The sequence below is a fragment of the Eubalaena glacialis genome, chromosome 2, assembly GCF_028564815.1.
Source record: "Eubalaena glacialis isolate mEubGla1 chromosome 2, mEubGla1.1.hap2.+ XY, whole genome shotgun sequence".
In the NCBI taxonomy this organism is placed as follows: Eukaryota; Metazoa; Chordata; class Mammalia; order Artiodactyla; family Balaenidae; genus Eubalaena; species Eubalaena glacialis.
Window position 1 is genome coordinate 119,308,413 of NC_083717.1, and position 17,812 is coordinate 119,326,224.

A 17,812-nucleotide genomic window follows, 5' to 3' on the forward strand; every position below is an offset into this window, starting at 1 on the left:
AAAGTAGTCCTTTGCTCCACTCTTTCTCTGCAAATCACTCCCCCTCACCCCTCCCTGACCACCCCCCTCAGTCCACCACACCACTTTTCACTTTTTCTGCTATTTCTTCTGTTATTTAACCCCATGTTTCTGAGAAATGATTCTATTGCAATTTCCTGATTCACTAATTCATTTCCTGATTCAGACATTATCTGTTGACTTCCTATCTTGGCAAATAAAACTTATCTCTCTTGTATCACACCCATGCTCCCATATAGTTGGATCATAATTTAAATTTAATTTTTAATTAATCATAATTGTTTCTATTATTATGGATGTGTAAACAGTCTTGCAGGGCCAAGTTGTACACCATGATTATAATCTCTTTCTTGTTTATATTTTGTTTGTCTCAATTTTTCATTTGCTTTATTTTCATTATACCTGTTGGGATTTCTTTCTACATTCTCCAGAACCCTTTTAAATTTTCAAATAATCAAACCTGTCAAATAATTTATCTTTTTTTTTTTTCCTGAAGATCTCTCTTTATCTTCTTGTTCCTCTTCAGCCCACTGTTCAGCTATTATCCCACTGCTGCCATTTGGAGAGTTTGATTTAATTCTATTTTATACTGGATTTTTTATCTCCTGGGTCATGTGTCACCCTCTGATTTATTATATTTTAATGGATCATATTTTCTAGTAGCTTTTAAAGAAAGAATACACTGGAAGTAAATATTTTGAGATAGTCGTGCATGAAAATTCTGCCCATATATTTGATTGATAATTAGACCAAGTATAAAAATCTATGTTGAAAACATTTTTCATTCAGAATGTCAAAGCAGTTGGTCCATGGTCTTCTAGGTCCAGGCCTGGAGTCTAACGCTTGTATGAAGACTACCCTCTACCTCCCCAAAGGACTTTAACATTTTTTCTTCATTTTTAGTGTTCTTAAATTTCAGAATAATGTGCATATATTTTCTTTAATTGTTCCGGCCATTCAGTGGGCTCTTTAAATCTGGAAGCTCATGGCTTTTAGTTCTGGGAAATTTTATTGCATTCCTTTGATAACTTTTTCCCCCCTACATTTTCTCATTTTCTTAGTAGAATTTTGGATCTTCCAAATTGATCCTCTAATTTTATCACTTTTCTCCTATAATTCTACCTCTGTTTTTTTCTTTCTTTCTATTTTTTTTTGGAGGGGGTGATTTCCTTAATTTTATCTTCCAGTCATTGACTAGGTATTTATTTTAAATTTCTAAAAGCTGTTTCTTGTTCTCTATTCCCCACCCCCAACTCACCCCCCCCTCACCCTTTAAAAAAGTATATCCTGTCCTTACGTCATAGGAGATAGAAGTTTTTCCCTCACTTGTGTAAAGTGAGCTCAAGGGTGGGCAGTCCAGGGCTGAGGCCACGTGTTCAGGATCAGGGATCCAAACTCCCATCTTGCCTTCCTGTCCCCCTCGTGCCTGTCTTCCATCCTTTCAGTTGCCTCACGGTCCTTAATAGCAGCTGCAGAAAGGAAGGCTGCCTCCCAGTTTCACACACCACTGTGGGCAGAACTCAATCATGTGGCCAAACCTAGCTAAAATAGAGGCTGGAAAACATAGGCTAATTTATTTGAGTCTGCAACAGTCCCATGTAGAAATGAAGAGGAAGAGGGGAATGGATGTTGAGACCTTGAGTTGAACCTACCTCAAAACCCAAATCTCTAGGCGGCCTTAAAAAAAAAAAAATCAGTCTCCTAGAATTCTTCCAGTTGGGCAGTGGTGGGAGCACGTTTATCCCGGTATTTGGCAGGACAGCTTCCAACACAGAGTGTAAGGCTTCCTTTATATCAGTGGTCGAAGCATTTTCTTAAAGGGCCACATAGTAAACGTTTTAGGCTTTGTGGGCCAGTCTCTGTCACAACTCTTCAACTCTATCATTGTAGTTGGAAAGCCACCACAGATAGTATGTAAACAGATGGCTGTGTTCAATAAAACTTCATGAAAACAGGTAGCTGGCTCATGGGCCCAATTTTGCCAATGTCTGCTTTATATCAATGTTTTACACATACCCTTTATGAAAGTTTTAGTGCCCAAATAGCAACAGTATATGATTCTTTGCCTTTTTCCCACTTAACCCTTAATACAGTGATAGACCTGGACCCAGTGGAGCAAAAAGACCGAAGGCAGTTTCTGTTCGCCGTGCTGACTGGACAAGATCCTGAGCAAGGACAGTAAGCATCTGCTTCCCACTTGGAGAGACAGGAGACGTCACACAGGAATTTAGGAGTCTGAGTTTGGCTTTGTGGTGATATGGAATATTTTAATAACTTCTTTCATATTAATATACTCCTAATGAATTTCCCATCTACTTGAGTCTAATTTAGGTTTGTGACTAACTACCTGATAAATTATATCATCTCACAGGATTAGTTCATTTCTCTCCCATGCCAGCCCCTGATAAACACTTTTTTTTTTTTTTTTGAGGCAGCAATTTACTTGAATACTTAGTGCCCCCTACGGAAAGGACAAAACGCCTTGACACTCTAGGATAATTTGATTCATTTCTCTCAAACATAGTACCATACCATTGCTAGCTTACCGAATGTTATGCCTTTGTAATAGCAATTTTATTTTTGACTTAAAAATGATTTCTCTACAGGAATACTTTGAAGTAAATTCTGGGTCTACTCTAAGTTTTAGGAAAGCCAATTGTCATTATTCATATAATCTGAGGAGCCCTCCTTTTAGAGGTTCCAGATGAAATGCATGGGATATATATATAGACTAAAAAATTTCTTGTTTAGCTGAATTTTGAAAATCAAATTTAAGTGGACATCTGGGTTTTCTTTTGTTTTTGGCAAAATCTGGCAACCCTACCTCCTTTTCGTGTGTGTGGGTAAGAAGTAGTATGGGACTGGTGTTCTAATCCATTACTTTTCTAACAGCCCAATAAATTTATTTAATTTGCATTTACTTTGTCTCCAGTTAGTCCTAAGAAGGACTGAAAAAGGAGCCAGTTGAAATAAACCGTGAATCTGACTTCAGTATCACGGTGGACTTAAAACAGATATAAGCTTACTGGTAACTTTTGGAAATGGAAAGAGATTTGGTCGTTTCTCTTTTGCATTAATGTTAAATTTAGCTTTTTCTTTTCTCCTCTCAGCATTCCTACAACTCGCTCTTCCTTTATTCCTTTACAGTGGTGATCTTTTTCTTTTCTTTTTGTGATCTTCTACTCAATTTGATTTCAGTTGATTTTACCTTTGATTTTCTTTTTGCCTGTATGATATAGCAGATAGAACATTGTCTTTGTAATCACACAGACTTGGTTCTGAATCCTGACACTTCCACTTACTAGCTCTGTGATGTTTGAGGTATTATTTAACTTGAAGGCTCCGGTGAGGATGATATTGAAATAACATAGTTTACCTAAAGCACTTGGTATTGTGCACGTGATGTGGTGATGTGAATTACCATACGTTTTCTGGGAAAATGGGTGGAGGAGTCAGCATTATCCCTTTGCTTTGTTGAAGTTCTCAGTACAGATACAGAAACATAATCACAAATGAATATTGCTTAATGACTGTGAATGCATCACTTTCAGGATTTCTTCTTTTCAGCTTAATCGTGTTTAGCTGTGATTTAAAACGCTTGAATTTTTGGTCCTATTCTTGCTCCCTTAGAACTTTCTATTAGCCACCAATGTTAGCTTTTAAAAACTTAATAGGAATATGAAATGTCCAGAATAGGCAAATCCAGAGAGACAGAAAGTAGATTAGTGGTCACCAGGACTGAGGGAGAGAAGAGTGGGGAGTCACTGCTTAATGGGTATAGATTTCTTTTTGTGGTGATGAACGTGATCTGAAATTAGACAGTGGTGATGGTTGCACAACATTGTGATTATACTAAGAAACACTGAATTGTACACCTTACAATGGTTAAAATAGTAAATTTATGTTATGTAAACTTTACCTCAAAAAATTTAATAGGTATCAGTTTCTGGAATTCAATATCATTCTTTGCTAGACTAAGTCAAGGTAATAATAGTCAGCCTTCTGTATCTGCAGGTTCCCCCCCCATCCATGGATTCAACTAATGGTGGATGAAAAATATTTGAAAAAACAATTCTAGGAAGTTCCAAAAAGCAAAATTTAACTTTGCCATGTACCGGCAACTATTTATGTAACATTTACGTTGTATTTACAACTATTTATATAGCATTTACACTGTATTAGGTATTGTAAGTAATCTAGAGGTGATTTAAAGTATATTCTATATGCAAATCCTACACCATTTTATATAAGGGACTTGAGCATCGGTGGATTTTGGTATCTGAGGTGGGTCCTGTAATTGCTGTTAACTGCTCACTGCTTAGGAGGAACTGTGCTGTGTTCTTTACAGTATTATCTTCCAAGACTTACAACTCTAAGGAATACACTTTTTATATTCATTTTGCAATTCTGTATTCCTTCTGTTTCCTTTACTCTGCTCAGGCTTGGTATAACACTGTTATTTAGAAATGTAAAACCTCTTCTAACTTCCATAATCTTGGTTTTTGTTCAACACCTCCACTGCCCATTTCAAATCTTTCAGCAAAACTGTAAACCATCTTAAAAGGAATTATATCTCAACAGTTCTGAGACAACTTGATCAACTACTTTACCTCAAGTCTTAGTTCCTTCCAGACCTGTTAACTTTAAATTAAAACGATTTCTCAGTCTTTTGCTGTTGTAGTCTTGTAAAATGGAGGAAAGGGAGAAGTGATTCAGGGAACACAATGTGTAATTTAAGATTACTTTTATCCTTTTTTTTTTTTAAAGCCTAAGGGTATCAGCAGTACTGAGTTAAATGGATTTTTTTCCCCCTTTAGTTTAAAGTTTACAGTGGTAAGTGATCCTATGGATGAGGAAAAGAAAGAATGTCAAGAAGTAGGCTACGCATATCTGGAACTGTGGCAGATCCTGGAATCGGGAAGAGACATCCTAGAGCAAGAGCTAGACAGTGAGTGATACATTTTTGTGCTCCTCTGTTCCACTTACGTCTAAGGAAATCATCCTAATAGTGAATACATTTTGTTTTACCTTTAATACCTAATTACCACTACAAAGTTGATGAGACAATCTGGATTGAAATCCCTACAGCTATATTTATTTCTAGATCAAGCATGAATGTAATCAGTCGTGTATCTTAGCCCACATACACATACCTCCTGACAACTAGAATCTATTATGAATCGCCAGTGTTTGAGACATGGAAATTTTGAAAAGACACATTGTTTTGATTTCATTCAAATTTAAACATCAGACTTTCTCACCACCCTTATTGACTCTGTTCTGAAAACTGTGTACCTTGTTTCCTCTTACCCACCCAGAATGGTCATGCTTGATTCTAACCTCTTCACTCCCAACATTTCAATCATAAAATCCTATTAATTTTACCTCTTAAGTGTTCTGAATCTGTCTCCACCTCCTCTGTTAAACTTCAGAACCCTTCTTTTCTCTCCTGAATTACTCACTCAACAGCCTCGTAACTACCTTCCCTGATCTACTTGTGCCCCCTTGGAACATATTCCCCAAAGAATGGACCCACTTTTCTAGAACCCAAATAAAAAACTGTAATTTCTAATACCTTCAGTTAAAACCACATTCCTTACAAGACAAATGGCTTGTTGTGCTCTGGCTCCTGCTTATCAATACAGCTTCATTTCTGCCATTTCTTAGTTTTCCAAACTTGTCCTCATATCTTGGCACATGCTGTACGTGCTTAGAATATCTTTTACTTTTTGAAGACTAATGGATTGTCTCCAGAAAGCCTTTTCCGATTCTCCTTTCTGGATTGGGTGCCACTTCTATGTGTTCCCAAAGCACCTAAGAGTTTTCATCACAGCACCTACCATACTATACTGTAATGACTGTGTGTTTTCCATTGTCTTCCACCAGATTCAGTCCCACTAAAATATGGGGTATAACTTTATTTAGTATCCCCAGCACTTAATGTGGAAAATAACAGGTATTAGTGTTTGTTTTTCAATGAACAACACTGCTGTCTGACATGTTTCTTTTTCCTTTCCCAACAGTTGTTAGCCCTGAAGATCAGGCTACCCCCATAGGAAGGCTGAAGGTGTCCCTTCAAGCTGCTGCCGCCCTCCATGCTATTTACAAGGAGATGACTGAAGACTTGTTTCTGTGATGGGACAAGTGCTATTCCATTCTAAACCCTGAGGGAACCATAGTAAAAAGTCTCTTATAAAGTAACTTGTTCTACCATGAATTTGGTTTACTATGATGTCTCAGGCTAATGATGAAAGCTTAGAATGATGAAAGTTTCCTTCCGAGATATTAGCTGGATAAAGGGAATTATTCTCTAATGGCTTAGCACTTTTCCAGGCGAGAAGCAGGCTTGCTTTCAGGAACTGCAAAAGAACTGTTACAGAAGGTGAATTTACAAAAACAAAACAACAACAACAAAAAAAACCACAGTTTATTATCTTTTAGTTCTTCCAAAATTGAAAATATCAAGTCCTACTGCTAAGGAGAAAATAACAAACAAACAAACAAAATCCGAGACCCCTCCCCCCCTCTTCTCTTAAAGTCACAGAACACAGAAGGAACTGCAGTGGGGCAGGTGGGTGCAGAGAGAACCAGGAGGGAGAGGATGGCAAGATAAACTCCCCAAATACTTAAAAAGCTGTTCAACAGAAATTGTGATAAATACAGGACAATGCGAGACAAGTAAAAACAAGGAGCAGCAGTGACGAGAGGCTGTGTTGTAGATGTGGCCTCTCTTCCTCTTCTCTTTTCTCATCAGGGTATTCTAGGCCCAAGGCATGACTTACCCCTTCCAGATCTAAATGTTGACTCCTTTGAGCCTCCTTCTAGATTTTCACTAGAAGCAGTACATGAGACACAGCCATTTTTCCTCATATATCAGAAAAAAAACAGTGGTAATTCTGCTTCTACCATTGTACCACGTGTGAATTTGTAAAGATGAAACTGAGCCAGGGAGTATCACTGCTTCTTATGTCTTCCAAGGCAGCAGAAATACCTCAGAATCTGCATGAGGCAAGAAAGCAGGAGAACTCAGATGGAGGTACCAGCCTGATTAGACTCACTAGCTCAAGTTGTATGGTTTACACCATTAGCAAATTCCAAGAACCTTTTCTTGAGTACTGCAAAGATGGAACTTAAGAGATGTGAGGAAGATCATGGCAGTAGGGTAGGATGGAGGATTGAATCTGCTGGTCAAGAACCATGGTACAGGTAGTTAAGGGTCACCTTGTACCAATGTCTTGGAAATACAGCTTTGAGACATCAAAGAATAAGATGTCAGAAGCCAACGATGTCCTGGCAGAAGGTGACAGGAAGAGAGAGGAACGAAACGGTATTTATTAACAGCGGAAGCCTCTGCCCTTCTTCGGGAACACCTCCTCCCTTGCCATCCGGATGGGGCCACTGGCACGCGTCCTGGTGGGCCTGGAACTCCCCAGGTAGATTGGTCCGCACAAATGGCCCCCTAAACCCATAAACACAAATGGCAAAACTTCAAAAGAAAAAAAAGGAAAAATACAGTTTCTATGTCATGTAAAATTTTCAGGGATTGGCTGAAGGAAGAATGGAGCTGAGGGCCAAAGTTCCAAAGTTACTTCCTCTTTTTCTTGGGAGGCGCAGAGCTGTGTCTGGAACCTCGGTTAGAGCCTCGGCCTGAACTGTGCACAGATGCCTTCCTCTTCCGGCTCATACTTCGACTCTGTTCCTCTTCCTCCTCATAGCGACTTTCACGGTCGGCTAAACAGAAGAACGTGGCACTAGTTGGCTAGATGTTAGCTTTAGGTATCTAACACTGTTGGACACAGCATGAAATAATACAGAGAAGGTACTTTGGAGTCAGACTTAAGTTTTAATCTTTACTCAGCTGCTTACTAGTTGTATGATCTTGGGCAAGTACTTAACCTTTCTGAGCCTTGGTTTATTTATAAAATGGAAAACTGTTTTAGGATTAAAGGTAATCTATGCAAAGGACCTGTCACAATGCTTGGGATACAGTACAGTACTTTCCTTTTCATCTTTCATTTACATTTGGCATTTGGTTTCAGAGTAATTAAAACTAGTACTACAAAAACATTCCTAACCTGGAAGAGGCCCAGAAAGCTAGACTATTATAGGACTTAGATTTGGAGACCAAACAGCCTAATTTTGGAGCCTTACAAGACTATCATGGCTAAGGGCCCACCGGGGGGTTGAGCAGATGAAAAAAGCATCCAAGTCGGCAGAGTTGTGCCACCTGGAGAGTATGGACACGCTCCAGACCTCATTTTCTTCTCTGGTCAATGAAGTTGTAGCTGTGGCTCCACATCACTTTTATACTGTTCTTATGTTACTCTTACTAGGCAAATAATATCTCAAAATATTGAAACCTGTGCCTCAAAAAAAATAAAACAACAACAACAAATCTACCTTTTCGGGCTTCTTCCTCCAGTTCATCCCAATCCTTTCCACTCTCTTCTTCACTGCCCAATGATTCCTTGGAATAATCTGGAATAACATTGATTAAGCATGATTTATTAGACAGGAATGGAATGGAATGATAAAATTCTTCCCTTCTAAAGCCTCCAGAAATGACATCAGGTTAAGAAGTCGTGAACACGTTTTCCTACGAAGACCAACCTGATTCTTCAGCTTCTGAGGAGTAATCTTCATCACTGTCCTCCTCCTCTTCCTCGTAGTCATCCTCTGAAGGATTAAAAGTCTCATCTTCGATTTCAGACTCAGAATCCCCTTCCTCAGCATCACTCCCCTGGTGAATTAGAGAGAGCATAATACTATACACTGGGTGTTTCCCTTTTTTTTTTTTAAACATTTACTTTATTAACTTAATGAATTAATTCAACCCACTTAGCACACCAGCATTATTTCTATTTAACATGAAAAAATGAAACAAAAACACCCAAACCCCTGAGTGACCCAGAGATAAAAAGACTTAATTAAAATTACTGTAAGGTACAATCATTAGATACCCTAAGTATCTCACTCATATTTCTTAAAGAGTCACTTCATCCTTCTTTACCCAGGAAAATTAACCACAGACATACTCTTGGTAATAACGCACTATGCAGAGGTAGGAGGACCATTTTTTAGAAAACAATTTTTGCAAGATGACCTGAAGAATTTTCTCCCAATACTAAGAAATTCTTTGAAGGAACAGTTTTTGTAATCTCAAATCTTGTCAGTGGCTACCAATGCCCAATTAATTTATCATTTACCTGTAAAACTAACTTGGAGAAACAACAATACCAAGTTGTGTTCAGAGCTTCTCCCGTTGGATCTGGTCCCTTATGTACTACTTACATGGCATTCTCCTAACCGCCCAAATGATAATGGGCAACACTATGTACCAGAAAAGAAACCCCACACTCACGCACCTCACCCTCAGGTTCCAGGAAAGACCAGCCACCTTGTTCAAAGAAGCCCTCAGGGTCATCAACAATGGTCTTCATAATTTTAGTCCAGTTGAGGGACTGTACTCCTTCTGTGTACTTTAGGTCACAAGAACTGGGAAAAATAACATTATAAAGTCAAAATCAATCCTCTGTACTTTGTGAGAACATCCTGTGTCATCTTGGTCATTAGCATCTCTAAAGAGCAGATACCCTCTGCATACTTGGGAGCAGGTGCCACTACAACGTACCCAAACATCTGATGTCTGGTCTCCCAGAGCACTAGCCCTCACGAGAGAGCACCTTTTTTTAGTATTTAAAGTGCCTTGTGTTAAGAAATGCTCAAATGACATTTATTCACGTCTACGGAGGAGCACAGAATCAAAGTGGGTGGGAAAGAAGAGAAAAGAAAACCAAAAAACAATAATAGTAAGGACCACAACAAGAAACCTTCAGCATAAAACCTGTCTGAGAGACTAGCATGAAGCCATTATGGGCACAGTCATGAACACTGAAACTTCTGCTTCTAGCCATGATGGGAGTGACAAGGACTAGGTTTACGTTTGCACCTTAAACAACCAGAAAACCAAACAAAATATGGAACGACAGTTTTCAAACATTGCATAAAAAGCAGCACAGGACTAAAAAATCCCTGGAACTACACGACGGAACGAACAGCATCAGGAATGGTAAATATGTGAGTAAATATAAAAGACTTTCCCCTACTCATTTTGTAAGTTAAAGGATAGCTGTTTAGAAGCTAAAATAATAACAATAAATTGTGGAACTCACAGTATATTAGAAGTAAAATGGATGATTAATAATAGCAGAAAGGATAGAAGAAGAGAAATGGAAGCATAACAACCTTCTAACAGACGTGGTATATTATCTGAATGCAGACTGTGATAAGTTAAAGATGTATATGTAAACCTTACAGTAATCATTATAAAAGTAAAACAAAGACGTGTAGAGCTAATCAGCAAACTAGGAAGATAATCATAAAGAATCATAAAATTAATCTAGGGACTTCCCTGGCGGTCCAGTTCACCTTCCAATGCAGGAGGTATGGGTTCCATCCCTGGTCAGGGAGCTAAGACCCCACATGCCTTGCAGCCAAAAAACCAAAACATAAAACAGAAGCAATACTGTAACAAGTTCAATAAAGACTTTAAAATTGGTCCACATCAAAAAAATCTTAAAAAAAAAATCATAAAATTAATCTAAAAGAAGGCATAAAAAGAGAAGAAAAGCAACAAGAACAGATAGGAAAACAAATACCAAGATGGTACATTTACTGGTGGTCCAGTGGTTAAGAATCCGCCTTCCAATGCAGGGGATGCGGGTTCGATCCCTGGTCAGGGAACTAAGATCCCACATGCCGTGGAGCAACTAAGCCAGTGCACTGCAACTACTGAGCCTGCATGCCCCAACTGCTGAACCCATGCACCACAACTAAAGAGAAGCCCACGTGCTGCAACGAAAGTCCTGCATGCCGCAACGAAGACGCTGCAATGAAGATCTGGAGTGCAGCAACTAAGACCCAAAGCAGGTAGGTAGGTAGGTAGGTAGGTAGATAGATAAATTGACCTTCTTTAAAAAAAAAAAAAAAGAAAAAGAAAAAAAAGATGGCAGATTTAAACCCAGCCATGCTAATAATTATATTAAATGTAAATGGCCTGTTTTTAGCAATCCCATTAAAAGGTAGACATTCTCAGAATGGATTAAAAAAAGTAAGACCCAAATATATGGTGTCTCCAAGTAAATCACTTTAAATATAAAGTAATGTAAGTTAAAAGTATAAGGACAGAAAAAAAGACACACCATACAAACTCTAACCAAAATAAAGCTAGAAGTCTATAGTAATATCACACTGTGTAGATTTCAAAACAAGGAATGTTACCAGAAATAAGAAAGGACATTTCATAATGATGGGGAAAAAAAAAAATCAAAAAAAAAAAATCGATAAACCTCTAACCAGACTGACTAACAAAAAGAGGAAATTATCAATATTAGGAATGAAAGGGGCTATATGATTGCACAAATACTAGAATTGATAAACTTAGACAAAATAAACCAGTTTGTTGAAAGATACAAGTTGATTCTAGAATTTATATAGAATAGCCAAAAGAATAATAGCCAACTTTGAAAAGGAGCTAGATGGGAAGACTTACACTACCTGATTTCAAGATTTACTATAAAGCTACAATATTCACGACAGTACAGTATCAGTGTAAGGACACAAATAAACCAATGGAACAGAATACAATCCAGAATTAGATCCCTCTCCTACATATTCCTTTTTTTTTAAAACAAAGATGCCAAGGTAATTCAATGGGTAAGGGATAATCTTTCCAACAAATGGTAACTAGAATAATTGGCTACATATATGCAAAGTATGAATCTTGATTCTTATACCACAGTAAAAAAAAATTAACTCAAAATGGATCACAGACCTAAATATAAGACCTAAATCTATGCAACTCTAGAAGACAACAGAAAATTTTTATGACTTTGGGTTAGGCAAAATTTATTAGATAAGACATAAAGAGCAGAAATTACAAGAGAAAAAAGATCAAACATATTTCATGAAAAATTTACACTTTTGGTCTTTAAAAGACATTTTAAGAAAATGAGAAGGCATAGCAACTACTGGAAGAAAATATATGCAAAACCTATATTCGATGAGGGACTTGTATCCAGCCTAAAAAATTCTTAAAACTCAGTAATAAGACAAGCAATGTGATTTTTAACATGGGCAAAAAACATGAATATACTTTATTAAAAGTACAGAATGACACATAAGCATAAGAAAAGATGCTAAAAATCATCAGTAATCTTGGAAATGCAAACTGAAATCACAATGGGACAGCCACCCACCACAATGGCTAATACTGAAAAGACTGACAACACCAAGTATTGGTGAGGATGTGGAGCAACTATAACTCTCACATACTGCAGGTTTTCCAGCCACTCTGGCAAAGGATTTGGTAGTTTCTCATCAAGTTAAACATACACTTAACCATAAAACATATGACACAGCAATCCCACCCTTAGGTCATTTATCCAAGAGAAATGAAAACATATGTCCATACAAAGACCTGTACATAATATTTATAGCAGCTATTCATAAGACCCCCCCCAAAGGGAAACCACCCAAATGTCTATTAACTGGTAGATGGGTAAATAAAATATGGACTCTCCATAGAGTGGAATACTATTCAGTAATAAAAAGGAATATAGTAATGATGTGCAGAACAACTTGAATCAATTTCAAGAGCATTACGCCAAGTGAAGGGTGAAAGATACAAAAAATTACATACTTGTACGATTCAATTTATGTGAAATTCTAGACGAAGCAAAATATATAGTGACAGAAACCAGTGACAGGGTTGAAGGGAGGGGACTGACTATTATAAAGGGGTATGAGGAACTTCTGTGAGTAAAGGAAATATTCTATATCCTGATTATGATGGTAGATACAAGACTGTACACATTTGTTGGAACACATCAAATCATATACTTAAATTGATGAATTTTATTACATGTAAATTGTACCTCAATAAAGCTGATATTAAAAAGTCATACAAATTTAATAAATATTTGTGATACCATATCACTTACCTGAATATGTTTCTTAGGAAAATCCTATTAACTATAAATTTGTATCTTTCTCACAGTCTATTTCTAAGCTCTCTCAACCCATTTCTTAAGAGGAGATTTATATTTATAGTGCCTCCCCTTCACAGATAAGTGGAGGGGGGGAGGAGGGCAGAGCAATCTATACTCATGGCTACACATGCCTCACCCTTTACCTATGTAGCGACATCTCCCTTTTAATCAGGGTTCCGGTACTTCTATGAGGAATTCTTTTAGCTGAAGTGTGAGTATATGAATGTCAAAGGCTAAAATAAAAATATATTCTATCTCATCTTTTAGTAAAAACAGAGAACTAGAAAGAAATATCCCCCACTTTTTGTAAATAAATTATTACATGTGTATGGATCTTTTTATACATCCATCAAGTAGAGTCAAAAAAGATCTTAGATTTTGATTTTCCTATATCTATAAACTACTGGTGGGTATTCAGGAAAAAGTGGCTCTATGTCTAACAGATCCCAAATTTTCGAGTCCTGGTTGATAACAACCCAAAGGCAGTTTCACTAAGTACACCAGCAGATTTTATGTACGACATACCACACTCATATTCTATGGTACAATGTTCATGGGCTAAGTGGGAGATTGCTGGCAGGTCTACTTACTTCAACCATTCCTTGATGGGGTCAAGAGAGGCAACAGGAATGGCATTGATCATTGTCACTTTCTTGCTGTAGTCCTTGTAGACGATTACCATGTCAAAGTTCTTCAGGTGAAACTGGACTCGCTCAAAGTGAATCAGCTCCACTTCATCCAACGTCACCACAAAAGGTGGCTGTCAGGAAACAACAGGATTATTTTCATAAAAATACTTCCCACAAAGCACTAGCATTTTCAAACACTTTCAGGATCTAAAAATCACTACACAAAGGATAACTAAACTGTTTGTTTGTTTGTTTTTTGGGACAAAGACTAAATACAAGATACCAAGAAGCCCCAGTGAAAGGATCTGCAAGATCAGAATCTTTCCTCAAGGAGAATACATTTAAGGAAATTATGTAAAGAAACTACCTTGAAAAACTAAAGAGACTTTTAAAAATCATTTGTTCAGTAAGTTTTATATCTAAGTAAGCATCAAAAATGAAAATCCAAAGAAATAAGGACCTAGTTTTCAAAATGTCTACCCTCTTGCTTTCTTTTCTCTAACACTTGTTTTCCTAAAAAGAGGTCGGAAATACTCACCCACTCTGTAGCATTTACCAGCGCACTACTAGTGGGCTGGAGGAGGCAGGTACTCCTATAGGGAGCGCCATTGAATCTGAAAGACAGCAAGAAACTCACCTAAGATGGGGCTCATTGCAAGAGAAACTGCTGCTGCCACAACAGGCTTCTTTCCTTTTCCCATTCCAAACACAACTCCAGCATGCTTGCTGGAAACTCATTTCCAGAGGGAGCCTCTCAGTCTTAGCCATTCACCCCAGCCCTTAAACATTTCCAAGAGGGAATGGATGTCCATAGGAAAAAGGACATGATATGTCACGTTAAATTATTATTAAAGGAAGAATAACTAATTTTTCTAAAGGCCGAAAAGAGGAGGAGATACATTACCCCAAGTCCCTAAAAGGCACTTCAAATTCCAGTTCCTCCTTAGTTAGAGCCTCTACTTTCTCAATGAAATTTTTAAAGGCTGTTTTCAGTTTGTGCCTCATTTCTCGTTCCATCTGCAGAAGAAAAAATTACGAATTAACTATAGTTATCACTTTACTTGTTAACAGTAATCCCTTCAAAAAGCATGAAGTGCTTTTGTAGTCCTTAATTCTGATAACTATGATACTAACACAGATACTTTATTACAGGTCACCATAACATTAACTGTAGAGCTGAGCCTGCAACTTAAGTCTCATCCATAAGCCATAGCACTACACCATGCCAGCAGATACTTGAGAAAGTTCTGCAGATAGTTTCAGGTGTTGTTTATAAAATATAACAATTACTGAACTCAGATCTGGACTGCATCCTACCTCACTCCCCTGCAAAACCAAATTTCACCTGCTCAGCATAGAGGTCATCTCGGTCATGCATATGCTGATGTTTCCCCAAGTCTGTGGTGATCTCCCCAACTTCTGTGTAGAACTGCACATCTGTGTGCCGCTTCTTCCCAAACATGATGGCATTCTGAGGGCATAAAGCAGAAAGAACAAGAAAGAAGTCATAAGACTTCTTCCACAAAGAAGTCTACACAACAGACAAGCAAGATAACAACAAAACATGAAAATATTAAAATATCTACACTGGAAACCACAGCATTTATGTAAAAACAGTCAAACCATCCCTGGTGTCATCATCAATAATGACATCTGGGAATATGAAAGAGTATACATTTTTAAAAGCACTCCTATTTATTAGAACGGACTTTGGAGATTATGTTGGTAATAAATTGTCTAAAGCAAAAATTTTCTATTTCAGAAACAGGAATTTGGAGAAGACCTTATACGTTTCAGAGGTCATTATATATCACACCAAAGGAACAAACACGCTTAGCACCTTCTAGATGTCAGGCACTGTGGACTTTATAAGCATTATTCGATTCAATCCTCCTGATGATCTTATGCAATAGGTGATATTTTTCATCACTATTTCAAGGGAAAGAGGGAGATAGAAAGATCTTGCCCAAGAGCTCACAGCTAGCTGATAAAAAGATATACCTTGAGGTGAAAGTGCAAAACAATAATCATTTCCCCATCACACGGCTGGAACAAAGCATGCTTGATGTTATTGTATAGAATATCCACTTTGTCTCCTCGGACAGACGTGAAGCGAAAACCTGGGGGGGAAGTAAGGAAGCAGCTAAGTACCAAGGAACATCATCAGGTTAGGCCAGAAGGTACTGAATCTTTTCTGGCTGATTTGAACAGGGTCAGAGGAAATGCCAATAAGGTACAGAGCTTTTCTTTCCTTCTGGCCATACAGCGATGTCAAAGTAGATTCCTCCAAGCACTTCCTTGTCCTACTATATTATCTGATCTGTCATTCCTACAAATGTGCCCCTGAAGACAAAGCCCAGGCACATGAGAGATCATCCATACCATTGACATGGGCCTCCAGTGAGCCTTGCATCCTCTTTTGGGCAATATTCGGGCGAATGTACAGATCTTTCAGTTTGGGATTACTCCGGTTTAGATTGATCACCAGTGAGTCTTGTTTCACAATGCCCTAAGCAGAATGAAAATCAATGTGAATTTTCACGTATCTTTCCATGTCCCCAAAACCCACATGTGTCCTTTTGCACAAAGGTGCTTTGTTGGTGTTCTGGTTCACCTCCTTCTCTTTTTCTTCTGCTTCCCGAGTCTTGTAACGCTTCTGCACTTCTTTTATAATTCGGAAAGCATTCTGAAGGTTCAAGGCTGGTACTGTCTGTTCTCCAGGTGCCTTCATATTTGAAGCTCGGTATGTACTGCAGAAAAGGGGAAGCACTTATGTTTCTTTATCACGCCAGGTAACCTGCACCCATTATTATGTTTTATAACTGGTTTAATATCTTTTAGGAGAAAAAGGTACTACTGAATGGTGAAACAATGTCTGGAAAGCTGAAAAAACCTCCCTTTCTTCTCTCTTAAACAGAGAATATTATAAATGACTAATCCATTGGGTGGCGGAATCACACATATATTTCCAATCCAGCATAAACTTCCCCAAATTATCCTATTCCACCTCAAGAATGAATAGACTCCAATGTGGCACACATTTGAGATTTTATCACCAAATATGTATATAGTGAGGATAAAATATCTTCACGAGGATTTAAATTAGGTTCCATCCTCAAAACAGTACAAAGTTAGCAAGGTGAACCTAATCAAGTGCCACTGAGGAAGGTGCTGCCATTCACTAGAATGGGGGAGAACACAGCACAGAGAACGAAATGTTTCTGAGGGCAGCACTTCTGCCAACAGGCATTTGGGGATGGTTGTTTTCCTGGGAACTCACATTTCCTTGACAAAAGTGGCTTCTGGGTTAGGAAAGATGTTGCCCTCATTCCTGCCCAGAGCACTACCTGGGCAATAGAAGTTGATTCGCAAGTAAGTATAATCTCCTTCCACGGACATACTTATATTCTGTTCAAAGAAAGGAAAAGCATTAGCAAAATAAACAGATTTCTTTCCTAGATAAAGATCAGTAGCTATAGAGATGCTAAAATTAAGTTAGTACTTACAAGCTGCTAAACCTAGCTTGTAATCCTTAATCTAAAACTAATAAACTACATATTTAGCCTATTTTTTTATATGACCAAATGTGTGTTTCCAAAAGAATCACTGAGTTCTCAAAGTTCTTTCTATGTGCCACATTTATGAAAACAGGTTAAAAAATTCTCAAAGTTCAAAGAGAAATAGGAAAATTATGTTTCTAGACTAGATCACTTAACTTTCTCCAAAGTGCAAACTGGAAAGGAAGGAAAATGACAGCAGGAGCTTAGGGAGAGGGGGAAAGTGAGTAACGTGGGCAAGGCAGAGTCAGAAGGAGCAGAGTGTGAGAGACGATGCAGACAGGACAGTCATCTATGATAAGCGGGACAGTCAGCTATGATAAGCAGGACAGTCATCTATGATAAGCGGGACAGTCACCTATGATAAGCGGGAGAGTCAGCTATGATAAGCGGGACAGTCATCTATGATAAGCGGGGGAGTCATCTATGATAAGCGGGAGAGTCAGCTATGATAAGCGGGACAGTCATCTATGATAAGCGGGGGAGTCATCTATGATAAGCGGGGGAGTCAGCTATGATAAGCGGGACAGTCATCTATGATAAGCGGGAGAGTCAGCTA

The 17,812-nt window shown here is 38.1% G+C and overlaps 2 protein-coding genes across 6 annotated transcripts in view; one reads left to right on the plus strand and one right to left on the minus strand.

The window, feature by feature from the left end:
• Positions 1-6,203, plus strand: part of RPGRIP1 (RPGR interacting protein 1) — a 62,995-nt gene extending 56,792 nt beyond the window's left edge. For all 5 annotated transcript variants that reach the window (XM_061182337.1, XM_061182338.1, XM_061182340.1 and 2 more), the window contains 3 exons: positions 2,112-2,196; positions 4,836-4,966; positions 6,042-6,203. In XM_061182337.1, the coding sequence (XP_061038320.1) occupies positions 2,112-2,196; positions 4,836-4,966; positions 6,042-6,154 (329 nt within the window). In that variant the 3' untranslated portion in view covers positions 6,155-6,203. The remainder of the gene's footprint in view (positions 1-2,111; positions 2,197-4,835; positions 4,967-6,041) is intronic.
• Positions 6,204-6,424: 221 nt separating this feature from the next.
• The window catches only part of SUPT16H (SPT16 homolog, facilitates chromatin remodeling subunit), a 34,344-nt gene continuing 22,956 nt past the window's right edge, over positions 6,425-17,812 (minus strand). Inside the window, exons 15-26 of the mRNA XM_061180601.1 lie at positions 16,977-17,104; positions 16,311-16,446; positions 16,079-16,205; positions 15,698-15,816; positions 15,042-15,167; positions 14,601-14,713; positions 14,235-14,310; positions 13,658-13,827; positions 9,384-9,513; positions 8,629-8,758; positions 8,419-8,496; positions 6,425-7,749 (exon numbers count right to left, since the gene is read on the minus strand). Of these exons, the coding sequence (XP_061036584.1) occupies positions 7,604-7,749; positions 8,419-8,496; positions 8,629-8,758; positions 9,384-9,513; positions 13,658-13,827; positions 14,235-14,310; positions 14,601-14,713; positions 15,042-15,167; positions 15,698-15,816; positions 16,079-16,205; positions 16,311-16,446; positions 16,977-17,104 (1,479 nt within the window). The 3' untranslated portion in view covers positions 6,425-7,603. The remainder of the gene's footprint in view (positions 7,750-8,418; positions 8,497-8,628; positions 8,759-9,383; positions 9,514-13,657; positions 13,828-14,234; positions 14,311-14,600; positions 14,714-15,041; positions 15,168-15,697; positions 15,817-16,078; positions 16,206-16,310; positions 16,447-16,976; positions 17,105-17,812) is intronic.